At 44.1% G+C, this 15,823-nt stretch overlaps 1 protein-coding gene across 2 annotated transcripts in view; it reads left to right on the forward strand.

Moving 5' to 3' along the window:
• The window catches only part of LOC137614395 (uncharacterized), a 71,125-nt gene that overhangs the window by 8,130 nt on the left and 47,172 nt on the right, over positions 1 to 15,823 (forward strand). For both annotated transcript variants that reach the window (XM_068344192.1, XM_068344191.1), the window contains exons 2-5: positions 3,700 to 3,852; positions 5,073 to 5,271; positions 7,826 to 8,223; positions 8,709 to 8,891. In XM_068344192.1, coding sequence (XP_068200293.1) covers positions 3,700 to 3,852; positions 5,073 to 5,271; positions 7,826 to 8,223; positions 8,709 to 8,891 — 933 coding nt within the window. The remainder of the gene's footprint in view (positions 1 to 3,699; positions 3,853 to 5,072; positions 5,272 to 7,825; positions 8,224 to 8,708; positions 8,892 to 15,823) is intronic.

The raw sequence follows: 15,823 nt of genomic DNA on the forward strand, positions 1-15,823 counted from the left end.
TCAAATAGCTGACTTTCTCTTATATCTGAGGAAAGAACGATCTCTTTCAGCTCCCACTATCAAGGGTTACAGAAGCATGTTGGCATCAGTCTTCCGTCACAGAGGCTTAGATCTTTCCAACAATAAAGATCTACAGGACCTCCTTAAGTCTTTTGAGACCACGAAGGAGCGTTGTTTGGTTACACCTGGTTGGAATTTAGACGTGGTACTAAGATTCCTTATGTCAGACAGGTTCGAACCGCTACAATCAGCCTCCCTGAAAGATCTCACCTTTAAGACTCTTTTCCTGATATGCTTAGCCACAGCTAAAAGAGTCAGTGAGATTCATGCCTTCAGCAAGAACATCGGATTCTCATCCGAAACGGCTACATGTTCTACAACTTGGTTTTCTAGCCAAACACGAGCTGCCTTCTCGGCCTTGACCAATATCGTTCGATATTCCAAACTTATCGTATGGTTGGAAATGAACTAGAAAGAGTCTTATGTCCTGTAAGAGCTCTTAAGTTCTATTTAAAAACCTATACGAGGCCCGTCTGAAGCTTTATGGTGTTCAGTTAAGAATCCATCTTTGCCTATGTCAAAGAATGCTTTATCCTATTTTATCAGACTGTTAATACGAGAAGCTCATTCCCATCTGAATGAGGAAGACCAAGCTTTGCTGAAGGTAAGGACACACGAAGTTAGAGCTGTCGCAACTTCCGTGGCCTTTAAACAAAATAGATCTCTGCAAAGTATATTCGACGTAACCTATTGGAAAAGCAAATCAGTGTTCGCGTCTTTTTATCTTAAGAATGTCCAGTCTCTTTACGAGAACTGCTACACTCTGGGACCATTCGTAGCAACGAGTGCAGTAGTGGGTGAGGGCTCAACCACTACAATTCCCTAATTCCATAACCTTTTTTAATCTTTGTCTTGAAATGTTTTATTATTGTTTTTGGGTTGTCCGGAAGGCTAAGAAGCCTTTCGCATCCTACTTGATTTGGCGGGTGGTCAAAGTCATTTCTTGAGAAGCGCCTAGATTAGAGGTTTTGATGAGGTCCTTTAGTATGGGTTGCAAACCTTCATACTTCAGCTCCTAGGAGTCGCTCAGCATCCTATGAGGATCGCGAGGCTCAGTAAGGAAGACGTACTTAAAAAGGCAGAGTAATTGTTCAAGTTGACTTCCTTACCAGGTACTTATTTATTTTATGTTTGTTATTTTGAATAACTGCTAAAATGAAATACAAAATACTTAGCTCATAATAATGTCAACATGTAATGCTGGTCTCTACCCACCCCCCTGGGTGTGAATCAGCTATATGATCACCGGCTAAGTTTAATATTGAAAAATGTTATTTTCATTAGTAAAATAAATTTTTGAATATACTTACCCGGTGATCATAGATTAAAGGACCCTCCCTTCCTCCCCAATAGAGACCCAGTGGGCCGAGGAGAAAATTGGTTCTGTGTTGACATGGAGTACTTGAGTACCTGCTCGACAGATGGCGCAGTTGATGTACACCCCCACCTGTATAGCGATCGCTGGCGTATTTTGTCCTTAGGTTTTTCTGTCGGGCAGCAGAGCTGACAGCTATATGATCACCGGGTAAGTATATTCAAAAATTTATTTTACTAATGAAAATAACATTTTGTCATAGAGAGGTCAGGTTGGTCTCATTCTCTTGGAAAATGCCTGAATTTTCTCAAAAAGATATTAAAAATATGAAAAAAAACCATTTATAGCATTTTTTTGCAAGGATGTACCGGTACGTCCATGGGGGTAAAGGGATGAGTTTTGTGAAACGTACCAGTACGTCCTTTGGGGGAAAAAGGTTAAGCTAGGGATGCTGTGGTAGAATCAGGAAATGTCTGGGTACTTGAGATTTGACCATAAGAATTTATTTACTTTTGATTGGTTGAAAACATCAGGTAATAATTATGCAAAAGACAAACAAAAAAGCTTACAAACAATTGTGAATATTACGTGCACTACAAGTGGTTATCACCTCGCAAACAATAAGTAAGAAGTTATGAAACTTTAAAAACAACAACAATGGCCTTGGAATAATACAGTACAGTACATCACAATTCTTACTATTGTTACAGTGTATAGGGCAATAGGTATTTGTTTATTTGCCCTTTATTCTTCCTAAGGAAAAGTAACGGCCAATATGACCACCAAGTGACTATTTTTGATGTAGGAATCTGTGTTGGCAAGGAAGTAAAGTCATGCCATAACACAAAAATTCTGTCTTTGAAGTTTATCATATGCTTTTCATAATAAAAATATTTTATGGATAGTAACATCAGTAAATAGCTATATATGCCTGGTGTTGCCCATTCTTTTCTGGCTTCTGCAAACCCTTCCTTTTTGTTTTCAAGCTGAGCATGAACATTATCCAAAGTCAGATTGAGTGACACCCAAATGCTTGAGTTCCTTAGATGAAGAAATGAATACCTAACCATATTTATTTACCCTTGTTCAAAATTGGTGTATTTTGCTCTTCATTCAAGTCCAAAGTGTATTGTTTAGAAATCACCATTCATCATCTCCTCCTACGCCTATAGACGCAAAGGGCCTCGGTTAGATTTCGCCAGTTGTCTCTATCTTGAGCTTTTAATCCAATACTTACCCATTCATCTTCAATTGCACAAAAAATTGGCTTATTGAGAAAGTCTTTTAAGATATTCGGTGATCAATCTATTCTGAAGAAGTGTTTTAATTCTTTTATTCTACCTTGTTTTGAGTATTGTTCTCCTGTCTGGTCTTCAGCTGCTGATTCTCATCTTAATTTGTTGGACAGAAACTTACGGTCTATTAAATTTCTTATTCCTGATCTAGATATTAATCTCTGGCACCGTCGATCAATTAGTTCATTATGCATGTTGCATAAGATTTTTCATAACTCTGACCATCCTTTACATTCAGATCTCCCTGGACAATTCTATCCTGTTCGTAATACTAGGCAGGCAGTTAATTCTAATAGCCAGGCCTTCTCCATCATAAGACTCAATACTACGCAGTACTCTAGAAGTTTTATTCCAGCTGTTACCAAGTTGTGGAATGATCTTCCTAATCGGGTTGTTGAATCAGTAGAACTTCAAAAGTTCAAAGTTGGAGCAAATGCTTTTTTGTTGACCAGACGGACATGAGTCTTTTTATAGTTTATATATGACATATCTGTTTTTGACGTTGTTAATAGTTTATATATGATATATCTCTTTTGACATTACCTTTTTTAGAATGATTTATTGTTAATTTGTTCTCTTCAGTTATTTATTTCCTTATTTCCTTTCCTCACTGGGCTATTTTTCCCTATTGGAGCCCCTGGGCTTATAGCATCTTGCTTTTCCAATTAGGGTTGTAGCTTGGATAGTAATAATAATAATAATAATAATAATCCTACTTCGCACTTCATAGTCCTCTGCCATGTAGGCCTGGGTCTTCCAACTCTTCTAATGCCTTGTGGAGGCCAGCTGAACGTTTGGTGAACTAATCTCTCTTGGGGAGTGCGAAGAGCATGCCCAAACCATTTCCATCTACCCCTCGCCATGATCTCATCCATATATGGCACTCGAGTAGTCTCTCTCATAGTTTCATTTCTAATCCTGTCCTGCCGTTTAACTCCCAATATCCTTTAATATTTAGAAATAGTAAGATGAAAATTATTACTGCATTTCAGTGGGTGAAGTTCAGTTTTTATTTTAATGTTATTGCAGATGGATGGGCTCAGCAATTCCAGTAGAGCACTGGTTATAAGAGATGACGGTGAGGCAAGAGTGGTGCCTCTTGCTGATGTTTCAGTCGGAGAGGAAGAAACATCGGGAGAAGATAAAAACGCGACTGTTATTGTTTGGCAGACAAGTGAACAGGTAGGAGTAGTTTAAATTTTATCTCTATCATCCATGTAAGATTTAGAATTTCTAAGTATAATTAATATTTATGATACTCATGCAATTATTCAAGCCTTTTTGTTTTTAATTCTTAAGTGTGACAATTGTCTGGTCAGACAGGGACAAACCTATCATAGTTTGTTGGTATGCATATACAGTACAAACCTTTTATCCTTTAAAATAGGAGTATGTCTCTAGCTGTGGTAGAATAGCCATTGTATTATTAAAAAGTTAGTTGGTCATAAGTGGTGCGAGGAGGAAGTCTGGACCAACCGTCTCACAGAATAGCCACTTTTGATTTTGGCCTTAAAGGCTACGGATATACCGTTCCCTTTATTTTGCGCTCTCGAATTTTTATTAGGGCCTTCACCTCCATGTGACTGTTATGTAGTGCTCTCACCAATGCCCATCATAGAGACTAAAGTACGCTGTACTTTATCAGTGACTGGGGTCATGAGTATTAAAGGTTGTTCTGTATCTGACTGGGAAGCATTCTGCTGATCAGGCCTTTTCAACCTCTTCCGTGGTTTTTACACAACAGCCCTTGTCTAGCCAGAATAGCCAGGCAAAAATTGATAATAATAATGATAATGATAAAGGGATTTTGACGAAGGAAAAATCTATTTCTGGGTGAGGGACCAGTGTCGCCCAGTGAAATGCTCCTTTTAGCACCATTTCTAAGGTATAAATACTGCTAAATATACCAGAGAAAAAAGTTGCATGGAATGCCAGAAATATACCCAGCTCGCTCACCCTTATAGGGTGTCGGTATAGTAACTGGGGCCATGTTGAAACCACTATCAGAGGTCCCTTACCAATTAGTCTTCTCCTTCCTCAACATCCCCCGATACTACGAGGTGCCGTTCTCTACCACCACCACCACCACCTCCATCACCACCACCACCACCACCACCAGCACCACCACTACTACTACTACCACTACAACTACCCATGCTTCTCCCATCATTCCTTCTTAGCACTTGTAAAGGTTCAGAATATTACGGTTGTTTTCATTACAGTATTTTTTTATTTTATCTTTGTCATCTTCAGTTGGATTTGTTTGTCTCTCCAAATATGTTTAAGTCAAATGTTTGTAATCTCTTGTACTCTTATTAGAGTACTCAGGTTTAGCTTTCTTATTTAGGAAAAGGACAAATTGATATTAAATCCTATAATCTTTATCCCAAATTTCTTTCCAGATTGATTCCTTAAAGACCACATCTGTTGGCCTAGGTACCTTTGGAAAACCCGACGAAGATCTACAAAGCCCCGGGATAAGCTTAGAAGATAGTTTGGATACTTTCATTGGTCTCTCAGCCAACCACATGGAAGACTTTACCGATCAGTTTGGGGGCACTGTCATCACTGTAGCTAATGCAGCTGAGGCTTTTTCAATAGGTAAGGCCTGGCATTGTAGTCTTTAGAATGGTTCTTGATTTTCCTTATCATTGTATAAGTTACATTACTTATAAGTGTATATATAAAAGATGCTGTTGCTACAGTTCAATGATATTGTGTTGTTACATAGTTACAGTATAAAAATGGAAATATTTGAAGTTTAATCATGAAGGAATTGAATTCTAGTATATATGTTAATTATAGTGATTTAGAATGTTTGTTTTGTGCTATAAGTGAAACGCTATGGTATAGAGGAAAGTTTTCTTATAAATTTGTTCCTACGTAAGTACAAATCATTGTCCTTTAAGTAGGGAGTATTTTTTTAGTGGGGAGCTTGACATACTTTGAATCATTTAACAAGAAGTTAAACGACAGGTGGGAAAGAGGACGAGGAGCCCCTCCCCATTACCTTTCAAAGTCTCTCCACTTAGGTTTTCAGACACATCGAGTACAAATGTACTGATGTTCCCTTAAGTGAACTTTTCTCTCAGAAAGTGAATGCTGACTGTTGATTATTATTGTGAAGCAACACATTCAATCGTGGGAATATAGACTTTACATCTTTTTTTTCTTTTGTTAAACCAGCTGTAGATCCACACTCTTTTTGTGCTCTTGCTAGAGGCATGATTGTAAGCAATCATCCCCGTGTGCCGAGATTAGGTCGTGGTCTTTGCTCTGGCAGTCGTATAATTTTGAGGGGAAGGAAGAGAGCTTTGCTTCTTCCTTCTGCTCATTGGATGCATCTGCTATCACCACTCCTGTGCTTACTCATTCCCTGGGGGCCACGGCTCAGGCCCCAGGTACTTCAGTTTACTTGTGTTGGCCCCTGGGTCAATGCTTAGGTCCAGGGGTCACATCTCTGCACCTTAGCACTCCAGTGGTGGGGCTTGGGTCCCCGGTTGCTTTGGTAGCCAAATTGGATAGATAACCGATGTACGGGGCCAGGCCGTGACCCAGGTTATGGTCCCAGGACCAAGGCTTGATCCATGGCCAGTTGTCCAGTGTTGGCCCTGTGTTTCAGGCTCCCCTGGGGGCTGATGCGTGGGGCAGGGGCCATGACCCGTTTTTTGGGGCCTCCAGGTCATTGTATTGATCCCTTTTCTAAGTATTGAGCCTCAGGCCCTAGAGCATGGCTCGGCTACCCAGCTACCTTGGTGTCGGCCCCATGCTTTCAACCCATCAGGGTCGATGTACAGGGCAGGGCCTTGATCCTGTGTCATGGCTACCTACCGTGTCCTGTATCCCCCCCCCCCCCCCCCCCGGCTACCTTGGTAACAGGGTGGTACGGGAGTACGACTCCGTGTGTTTTCCCTAGGTACCATGGCATGTGGTGGGGGCCTTGACTGTGTGTCACCTCCCCTCCCCGGGCATCATGGATCAGGTCCCCTGGCTATCCAGTAACTATGGGTTGACCATGAGTTACAGTACAACCCCCAGACACTTGTTTTGTTATCGCCTCCTGGGACAATGGATTCGTGGTCCGCCCTTGGTTCGCAATACTTCAGTTGAGCAAGTTGAGGAGATGGCACCATTCAAAGCATTCCTTGCAGGTGCACACTAGAAGACCAAGAGTGGTGAGTGAAGGGATCTTCTCCCAGTGGAGCATGAGTCCGTGTTTCATCCCTCCACTCTGTCTAGGAATGGAATAGTATAAGTATTACTTCCATGTTAGCTGTGTTAGGTCCAGGGAACTTTTCCCCACTGATGTCTGCCTTCCCTGGCTGCCCTTAGTCCCCGATTATGTGGTAAGTTCTGCCATAGAGACAGAACAATTGTAATCCAGGGGGAGATGAGTTACCGGAGGATCTTGTTGTAACCTCTTCACGGGCTGGGTAAGAGGGTACTCAGATTTTGTCTGCCCCTTAGGCACTGGACCTTTCAGTAAGGAGAGTTACAGAAGATGTCAAAATTTTCTCTTTATTGTAAAAGGATTTTTAAACATTTAAGGTAGGTTATACAGGGATAATCCAGATTTGTTGCTCAATGCTCACCTGAGTTTATCAGTACTCTTTCTTTTTGTCATCAAGTGGTCCATTGTTGCTGCAGCATTTTGCAGAGTGCTTTTTTCCATCTTCCAGGCTGCATTTTTTTCAATTCAACATATTATTATGATTATTATTATTATCATTGTTGTAGATTATTTACAATTTTAGACCCTTACAGGGCTTGCCTGCAGGATTTACTCTTTTAAGATATTATTAGTTTGTACTTGAACCTAACCATGTAACAGGTTGTAAAGAAGTGTTTAAGTCAGAACATTTGCTTCAGTATTTTACATTGATACTGATAAGAGGAAAATCCATTGGCAAAAGTCATAGTCTTTGGCATTTAATATTATACAATACAATACTCTGTGATGTACATTCAACAGAAATACTCTATTGTTCCAACACGGACAGAAAACGGAAGTAGGGTAAACTACACAAAACTCTGGTCGGATGAGAGGAGATTCCAGGTACTCCTAAGAAAGTAGTTCGAGGTAAGTATGTTAGGAAAAATACAAATTACTTAAAATTTGTGATTTTTATTCATTGTCTTTATTTCTTTGTTTCAGAATCCGATCCTTTAGAGAAAGTAAATTTGGACATCTTGCCCAATGAAAGGTGGACTCCAATATTGACAGATGTCCAGGTTCACGAAGATGTAGTTGTGAATGGAGACCTGATGGTCCCAACACACATAATTCGAGCCCATGCAAACAGTGATTCCTTCCATGTAGGGCATCCCAGTTGCCAGAGTTCTCCTCATTCACTTTCGAGTAAGATCCATATTTGCCATTACTCCGAGAGAAGAGCTGCAGATGGGGATGAGGGGGGAGGAGGGACAGGCAGTATTGGCCAGGAGTTATTCAAGGATGATCTCGTCGAAATAGCCAAGAACGGGGAAGATTTTACTCATCTGGTAAAAGACTGGACAAGACTGTTTCCTTCTTCCTCCAAAGGTTTATATGAAGTAAGTACTATTGAGAAGTTTTTTACTTCATTTGGTTGTATAAAGAATCACTGTCTAATCTTCTCAAGAAAGCAATTTGTAGAACTCTACAGTATTTAATGTGATGAAGAAAAGTAATTTTATCATAGGCCCTAATGTTTTACAAATCAAAACCTCTCAGTAGAACTTCAAAAGTTCAAAGTTGGAGCAAATGTTTTCATGTTGACCAGGCTGACATGAGTCTTTTTATAGTTTATATATGACATATCTGTTTTTGACGTTAATAGTTTATATAGGACATATCTGTTTTGACGTTGTTATTGTTTTTAGAATGATTTATTGTTAACTTGATCTCATCATTTATATATTTCCTTATTTCCTTTCCTCACTGGGCTATTTTTCCCTATTGGAGCCCTTAGGCTTATAGCATCTTGCTTTTCCAACTGGGGTTGTAGCTTGGCTAGTAATAATAATAATAATAATGGCAAAATTACATTATTTTACAGCCGTTTGAAAGAGTAGAGGCTACCCTTCATAAGGACGTCATCTCAGAGCTGGGAATTGGAACAGATAATGGCATATTTCTAAGTCTTCACCGACAAGGGGCTACAAAAGGTGTTAGGGTAACGGAGACGGGTCCTAACCAAGTTGTTGTCTCAGGGTCATTAGTAGAGCTTTTAGCCTCTAGGGTAAGTATCTTTATTGAAGATATGTCAATTCTAAAGGTTTCTCAGTATCTGAACAATGCAGTATTGTTATATGAAGATATTTAAATGGAGTTGTAAATGTGTGTTCTGTTAGATTGCTCATCTTATTAGACGTGTAGAGTTTTTAATGATTTCCTGAAATTTTTTTTAATATATTTCAAAGTTACCATAAATTATATGTTGAAGAATGGGATCAATTTGCACCTATAATACTCTTTTGTTCCTATGATACAAACCTATCGTCCTTTTAAATAGGGAAATGTCTTCAGCCCTATCCACCCGCCTGTCGGAGACTTCACTTTTGTCCTTGTACACAATGAGTACTGTACGGACGTACTATTGTGACCTATCCAAATGCTTTGATCAGTTTTTTTATTTCTAGGAAATGAATATTGGCTGTTGTTTGTGTTGATCATGGATGTCATTAAACAAGAAATTTGTACTTACTGGGAAATGTTTGGCTGCTGCCACACTGGTTTTGGCTAAACTGGCAGTAGATCCATACTTTCCTTGCTCTTCTTGTCGGGAGCATGATTGTTTACGATCATCTCCATGAGCCGAAAGCAGGTCATGGTCTCTTTTGAAGTGGTAAACGCATGCATTTAACGGGAGGACGAGATCTAAGCCTTCTCCGTGGTCGGTCTTGGCAACGTCCAAGATGACACCAGGGAAGTCTTTCATCTCCTTCCCTCCCTCATTGACTACTCGTGCTACTGTGGCTTTTGTTCATGTGCCCATGGATCTAAAATGCATATAATGAAATTAATGCAAAAAAAAAAAAAAAAAAAGAGGTTACAGGTACCATGTAAAGTTTCTCTACGTATAAAACTATTTACAAATTCTTAGAAACTGTATTCATATCAACTCGAGAAAGTTCGAAATAGTTGAGTGAATACTAATGATCAGAACGAAACCTCAGCATACGGTTTTCCATTAAAACACAGTTCTCACAGATGACATGAAGAGGTCTTCACAATGCCGCTGAAAAAGAACTTGACCTTGCCTCGGCAGAAGGATCCCAGTAAAAGTAAAAATCAGGGGGTTGGATATCTAAGAATCTTTATCGATATCTGACCTGTACTTATACAAGAATCCATATCAATAACTTCAATCCAAATGCAGTCCATTAGTAGAAAATCCATGAATCTAATCAACAATTAAGCCTAGCAAAGTTTTGAGGAAAATCCTGAATAATAAGGACCATAAATCCTATGCTGTAGAGTAACAATACATACAGTACATACACATACATATACCAAGGCACTTCCCCCAATTTTGGGGGGTAGCCGACATCAACAATGAAACAAAACAAAAAGGGGACCTCTACTCTCTACGTTCCTTCAGCCTAACCAGGGACTCAACCGAGTTCAGCTGGTACTGCTAGGGTGCCACAGCCCAACCTCCCACATTATCCACCACAGATGAAGCTTCATAATGCTGAATCCCCTACTGCTGCTACCTCCGCGGTCATCTAAGGCACACATACATATACCAAGGCACCTCCCCCAATTTTTGGGGGTAGCTGATATCAAACAAATGAAACAAAAAAAGGGGACCTCTCCTCTCTATGTTCCTCCCAGCCTGACAAGGGACTCAACCGAATTCAGCTGGTACTGCCAGGGTGCCACAGCCCACCCCTCCCGTTATCCACCACAGATGAAGCTTCATAACGCTGAATCCCCTACTATTGCTACCTCCGTGCCCATCCAAGTCACCAGAGGAAGCAGCAGGGCTTACCGGAACTGCGTCACAATCGCTCGCCATTCATTCCTATTTCTAGCACGCTCTCTTGCCTCTCTCACATCTATCCTCCTATCACCCAGAGCTTTCTTCACTCCATCCATCCACCCAAACCTTGGCCTTCCTCTTGTAACAGGTTCATATAATATCTTGAAACTTACCATATACATAATTCAATATTTTAAGTCATTTGGACAAATGGGAATAGACTATTTAGCAACACCCAATCACGGACAAGTCCAGAACGCTTACCTATAAATATGTCGATTATTCTGACTAAAACTCTGAAGAATAATCCAGGACGGCATCCGTATGAAGAGTTAGGGCTCCATGGTAACTTGGTGATCCTTACAAGACTTGTAAGACATCGATAGTAAAATCATGCAGATACGTACTCCTGAAGTACAGTACAGTATATATAAGGTCGATAGGCATTCACTTCACTTAAAGTTCTATGGGTACAAAGGAATCCTCCCACACGAAAGTAAACATATAATCATCTGAAATTACGTATTTCAAATTGATATGTCAAAGATGTTCGTGAAATTACTCGTTCGTCAGGTATGGCAGACGTGAGAGCACTGTGGTTTCAGCAAGGGTTTTTGACTGAGGCTGTCTAGCATTTCTTAAATAGGTTTTGTGAAAAAAATCTCACTTAGATATGTAGGACTCAGGTTTGTATAGCTAGAAAAGATACAAATTACTTTTGTTCCAACACGGTTACTTACCTAGAACTACCTTCTTAGGAGTTACTGGTTAACTCTACCTAACCGACCAGCTTTTTGATAGTTTATCTCTCTCTTCCCGTTTTCTACGGGGTCAACCTCTGGCAGTGTGGTATGTGCCCCGAGGCGACCCCGGGGTCAGGCAGCGTGCTAGCTCAGGTCGAATCGCCAGTAAGTTTCTGGTCGCGACGCGATAAACATCTCGCCGCGCTGTCTCTTACCTTGTGCGACCCTTGTGTCCCCCGATCCTTTGTGCTTACCGCGTGTTGCCCACGTGTTTTCAATTTCACTTTCCCGTTCATCCTTGTGTCTCTTGGTGTGTTAGCTTTGTGTTATGGAGCATCCTCGTCGTTGCCCTGGGCCTGTGGCTGGGAAGTCTTGCGGGGCTTTCCTCTCCAAGCCTGAGGTTGATCCCCACTCCCTGTGCTCTACGTGTAGGGGGAAAGCGTGTTCCCCTACCTCTACGTGCCCGGAGTGTGCTAATTGGACTGAGATCCAGTGGGTACGCTTCGGGACGAAGAAGAAGAAGGCAGTTAAGAAGATGCCTAAAGATTCCAGCATTTCTTCGCCTGTAGGTTCGACAGATGACTCGGCAGACCGTAGCGCCTGCCCTTCTTCCCCTACCCAGCATAGGGGACGAGGTAAGTCCGTTGCGGGGAAGAGGCCCATTGCCCTTCCCCAAGAGTCTGATATTCCTGTTGGGGATGTGTCCAGTGTGGGGCAGGCATGTGTGGGGCCTGAGTGGAGTGCGGAAGTGTGGGTAGGAGGCGAGGGCCTGGTGCCCGCAGGTCCCGTCGCCTCGGAAGATCCAATGTGGGGGAAGCCGAGTGTGCTTTTCCCCGTCGGAAGCATCTATGATGGAGGACATGGCTCAGGACCTGGTCTACGTGTCCTCCTGGTTGGATTGGTGGTCGTGCGCTTTGGTGGGGTTTCAAGCATCACACGACCTCTCCCTCCCAGAAAATCAGGCCATGCTGAGGGATCTTGTTAGCTCTGGGGGCAAGGCTTTTAAATTCTTATCGTCCCAGAGTCTGTCGGTAGCTTCGAACTGGGTCCTGAGAAAAAGGTATACAGTATTGAGCAAGCTAGTGCGGAAGTTGCTGGACAGGGAAGCAAGGAGACTGAGAAATTCCTCCATGTGGGGGAATGACATTTTCCCCATCAATTTGGTGGAAGAGACTATGGAGAGGGTGAGGAAAGTGAGAGAAGCGGATCCTAGGCCCCCACCTATGAGGAAGGCCACGTTCAGGAGAGCCTCAACGGACGTCCCTCACTCCTCACAGGCCACACCCTTGCTGCCCCGAAGAGAACCTCCTTCAGCCCCTTGGCTTCAAGCCTCGCAGCAGCCCACCCGTAGGACCACGGCAGGCCCTCAGTCAGCCTACAGACCCTCCTATGGTAACGCTAGGAGAGGTAGATCTGGCCGCTTCTCTAGGAGAAGGTAGGAAGAGAGGCCCCTTACTCCCGCAGGAGCCCCTAGTAGGGGGATGCCTCAGACATTTTTGGCAAGCATGGCGGGATCTCGGTGCGCATCCCTGGACGGTGACGGTCCTGAAGGAGGGCTACAGACTCCCGTTCCTAGAAGAGCCTCCCCCTCTCATCCCAGCCCAGAGGGCCGATTGGCTGGTTCCAAAGGACCCCTTGAAGAGGTCGGCGCTACAAGAGGAAGTAGCGTCCATGATCGACAAGGGAGCTTTGGAGGCAGTGGAGAACCCCGGCCCGGGTTTCTTCAGCAGGCTCTTCCTTGTGGAAAAATCGACAGGAGGGTGGAGGCCATTCATAGATCTCTCAGCCCTCAACAAGTTCGTCTCAAAGACGGATTTCAAGATGGATACCCCCAAGACGGTGATCGCAGCCTTGAGGGAGGGGGATTTCCTCATGTCTCTCGACCTCAAGGATGCCTATTTTCAAATCCCCGTGCACCCCTCCAGCAGGAAGTTCCTCAGTATCAAGTGGGAGTCCAGTGTCCTGCAGTTCAAAACCCTGTGCTTCGGCCTCTCGACGGCCCCGCAAGTGTTCACGAGAGTGTTCGCCGCGATCTCAGCGTGGGCACACGAGAAAGGCATTCGACTACTCAGGTACCTGGACGACTGGTTGCTGCTTTCTGCCTCAAGGGAACAACTCAAGGAGCAAGGCGTTATGTTGCTCAACCTCTGCAAGGTGTTAGGGATCATGGTCAACCTAGGGAAGTCCCAGCTAGTCCCCAGCACCAGGATGACTTACTTGGGGATGGTCCTGGACACCCAGTTAGTAAGGGCCTTCCCCTCAGAAGAAAGGTTAGCCAACCTAGAACGTATCCTTCAACCCCTCCTGACGGGACAACCCAGGAGGGCCAAGGACTGGCAGAAGTTACTGGGTCATCTGGTTTCCCTGGAAAAATTAGTACCGCAAGGGAGACTCAGGCTCCGCCCGGTACAGTGGAATCTAAAGGAGTCGTGGATCCAAGGCAAGGAGCCCCACAAAGTAGTGCCAGTCCTCCCGAAGACGAGAGAGACCCTTCTTTGGTGGAGCATCAGGTCAAACACAGAGAAGGGAATGCCCTTCGCCTCCGACCCCCGGAGATGCTGTTGTTCACGGACGCATCGAAGGAGGGCTGGGGAGCGCACCTGCTAGGAAAATCAGCAAAAGGGCAGTGGTCCAGCGAGGAGGCGTCTCTCCATATAATCATCCTGGAGATGATAGCAGTTCTAAGGGCGTGTCGACAGTTCATACACTTACTGCGAGGGAACACTGTGGCGTTAATGTGCGACAACGCCACAGTAGTGGCTTATGTAAAGAAGCAGGGAGGCATGAAGTCAAAGGTCCTCTGCGCCCTAGCCACGGAACTGTTGGAGTGGGCCACAGAAGAAGGGATGGAACTGACGGCAAGGTTCATTCCAGGAAAGAGTAACGTGATGGCCGACGGCCTCAGCAGGGCGGGTCAAGTGATAGGTTCGGAGTGGACCCTACACCCGGAGGTAGCTCGAGCAGTCATCCTACTGTGGGGCTCCCCAGTGATAGACTTGTTCGCCACACGTCTGAATGCCCAACTCCCCGTGTTCTGTTCTCCAATCCCAGACCCGTCAGCGGCGTTCGAGGACGCCTTCCAACATCCCTGGGACGGTCTCGATGTGTACGCCTTCCCTCCCTTCAGTTTGATCAGGCAAGTGCTGAACAGAGTGAGAGTGTCGTCCAACCTGTCGATGACTTTAGTAGCGCCCTGGTGGCCGGAGAGAGACTGGTTCGCAGACCTAAAGGAATTAGCTCTTCGTCCTCCTTGGCTGCTTCCGGACAGGCCAGACCTCCTGCGACAACCTCATTTTCACAGGTGGCACGAAAACCCTCGATCCCTCCGCCTTCACGCGTGGAGGTTATCAAGAAGCTCCTGAAGAAAGAAGGATACTCATCGAGAATCGCGACAAGGATGTCTGGTAATCTACGGCGTTCCTCGGCAGTTGTCTACCAGGCGAAGTGGGCAGTCTTCCTGAAGTGGTGTGCATCCAAAAACATCAGGCCCTTAGGGGCGTCGATTCAGGACATTGCAGACTTTCTGGTGTACCTGAGAGACGACGTGGGTTCGTCCATCCCGGCCATCAAAGGAGTTCGAGCAGCCCTAGGTCAAGTCTTCCTCCTTAGGGGCATTGACTTGGAAGTCTCGAGGCACATCTCGATGCTCATCCGCAGTTTTGAGCAATCATGTCCCCTCCAGGAGGTACGGGTTCCGCAGTGGGACTTAGCGAGAGTTCTCAAAGTTCTGTCAGAGCCGCCCTTCGAACCTCTCAGGGACGTATTAGACAGAGAACTCACCCTTAAAACAGCTTTTCTTTTAGCCCTGGCCTCGGCAAAGAGAGTTAGCGAGTTACACGGCCTCTCTTACGAGGTCTCACACTCCAAAGGGTGGAGGGAAGTTGTCTTTAGGTTTGTCCCTAGTTTTGTGGCGAAAACGCAGAACCCAGCGTGTTGGGATCCTCGGTTCGAGGGTTTTTCGGTGCCAGCCATCCCTCGATCCGACAACCCGAAGGATCTCCTCTTATGTCCCGTACGAACTGTAAGAAAATACCTGGAAAGGACTGCAAAATACCGCCCTCAGATCAAAAATTTATTCATCTCAACAGGCCGGGTGAAGAAACCGGTCTCGAAAAATTCTATCTCGTTTTGGCTGAGACAAGTGATAAAGAGGGCCTACGAGGCTTCTGGGACTCCTCTCCCTGGAAAACCAAGACCTCATGATATAAGGGCTCTGAGCACCTCTCTGGCTTTCGAGAAGAACATGGCTGTGGGTAAGATCCTGAAGGCTGGGACCTGGTCTAGACAGTCTACCTTCACGGAACATTATCTAAAAGATTGTACGAGAAAATCCTTGGACAAGTTTTCTATTGGCCCGATCGTGTCGGCCCTTCAGGAGATCTAAGGTCATAGCCCCAGGGTAACCGGGGGGTGTTAATGCCAAGAGACACTAGTTCCTTCCTT

The sequence above is a fragment of the Palaemon carinicauda genome, chromosome 20 (genome assembly GCF_036898095.1).
Source record: "Palaemon carinicauda isolate YSFRI2023 chromosome 20, ASM3689809v2, whole genome shotgun sequence".
Classification (NCBI taxonomy): Eukaryota; Metazoa; Arthropoda; class Malacostraca; order Decapoda; family Palaemonidae; genus Palaemon; species Palaemon carinicauda.